The following is a 331-nucleotide window of genomic DNA, read 5'->3' on the forward strand; positions in this document are numbered from 1 at the left end:
TAGCCCGCAAAGACTAACAGATGAAAAGAAACCAGAAAAAAATCAGAAACCAGGACACGAAAGAAGATACAAACTCACCGTACTTGAACTCTCCGTACTGGTGCATCATATCGACCATCACATGTTCATTTGCCGAGATGAAAAACTTCCTTGGAATCGTGTCTTTCGCCTCGAATTTCCGTTTCCAAAAGCCCTTAAAATAAATGGCGTTGACAAGGATCATCGCGGTCTCCTTGACTATGTCGGGTGTCACGATCGAAGTTATCTTGCCACGGGTGGTGGTGCTGACGAACTGGTTTACGGTTTCAACTACAAGATCAACCTGTCAAGA

At 44.4% G+C, this 331-nt stretch overlaps 1 protein-coding gene across 1 annotated transcript in view; it reads right to left on the reverse strand.

Moving 5' to 3' along the window:
- The window catches only part of LOC119586151 (leukocyte elastase inhibitor A-like), a gene marked incomplete in the record, with an annotated part of 3,391 nt that overhangs the window by 976 nt on the left and 2,084 nt on the right, over positions 1-331 (reverse strand). The window contains 1 exon segment of the mRNA XM_037934848.1: positions 79-322. Within this exon segment, the coding sequence (XP_037790776.1) occupies positions 79-322 (244 nt within the window).

This window comes from Penaeus monodon, chromosome 21 (genome assembly GCF_015228065.2).
Source record: "Penaeus monodon isolate SGIC_2016 chromosome 21, NSTDA_Pmon_1, whole genome shotgun sequence".
NCBI classification, from domain to species: domain Eukaryota; kingdom Metazoa; phylum Arthropoda; class Malacostraca; order Decapoda; family Penaeidae; genus Penaeus; species Penaeus monodon.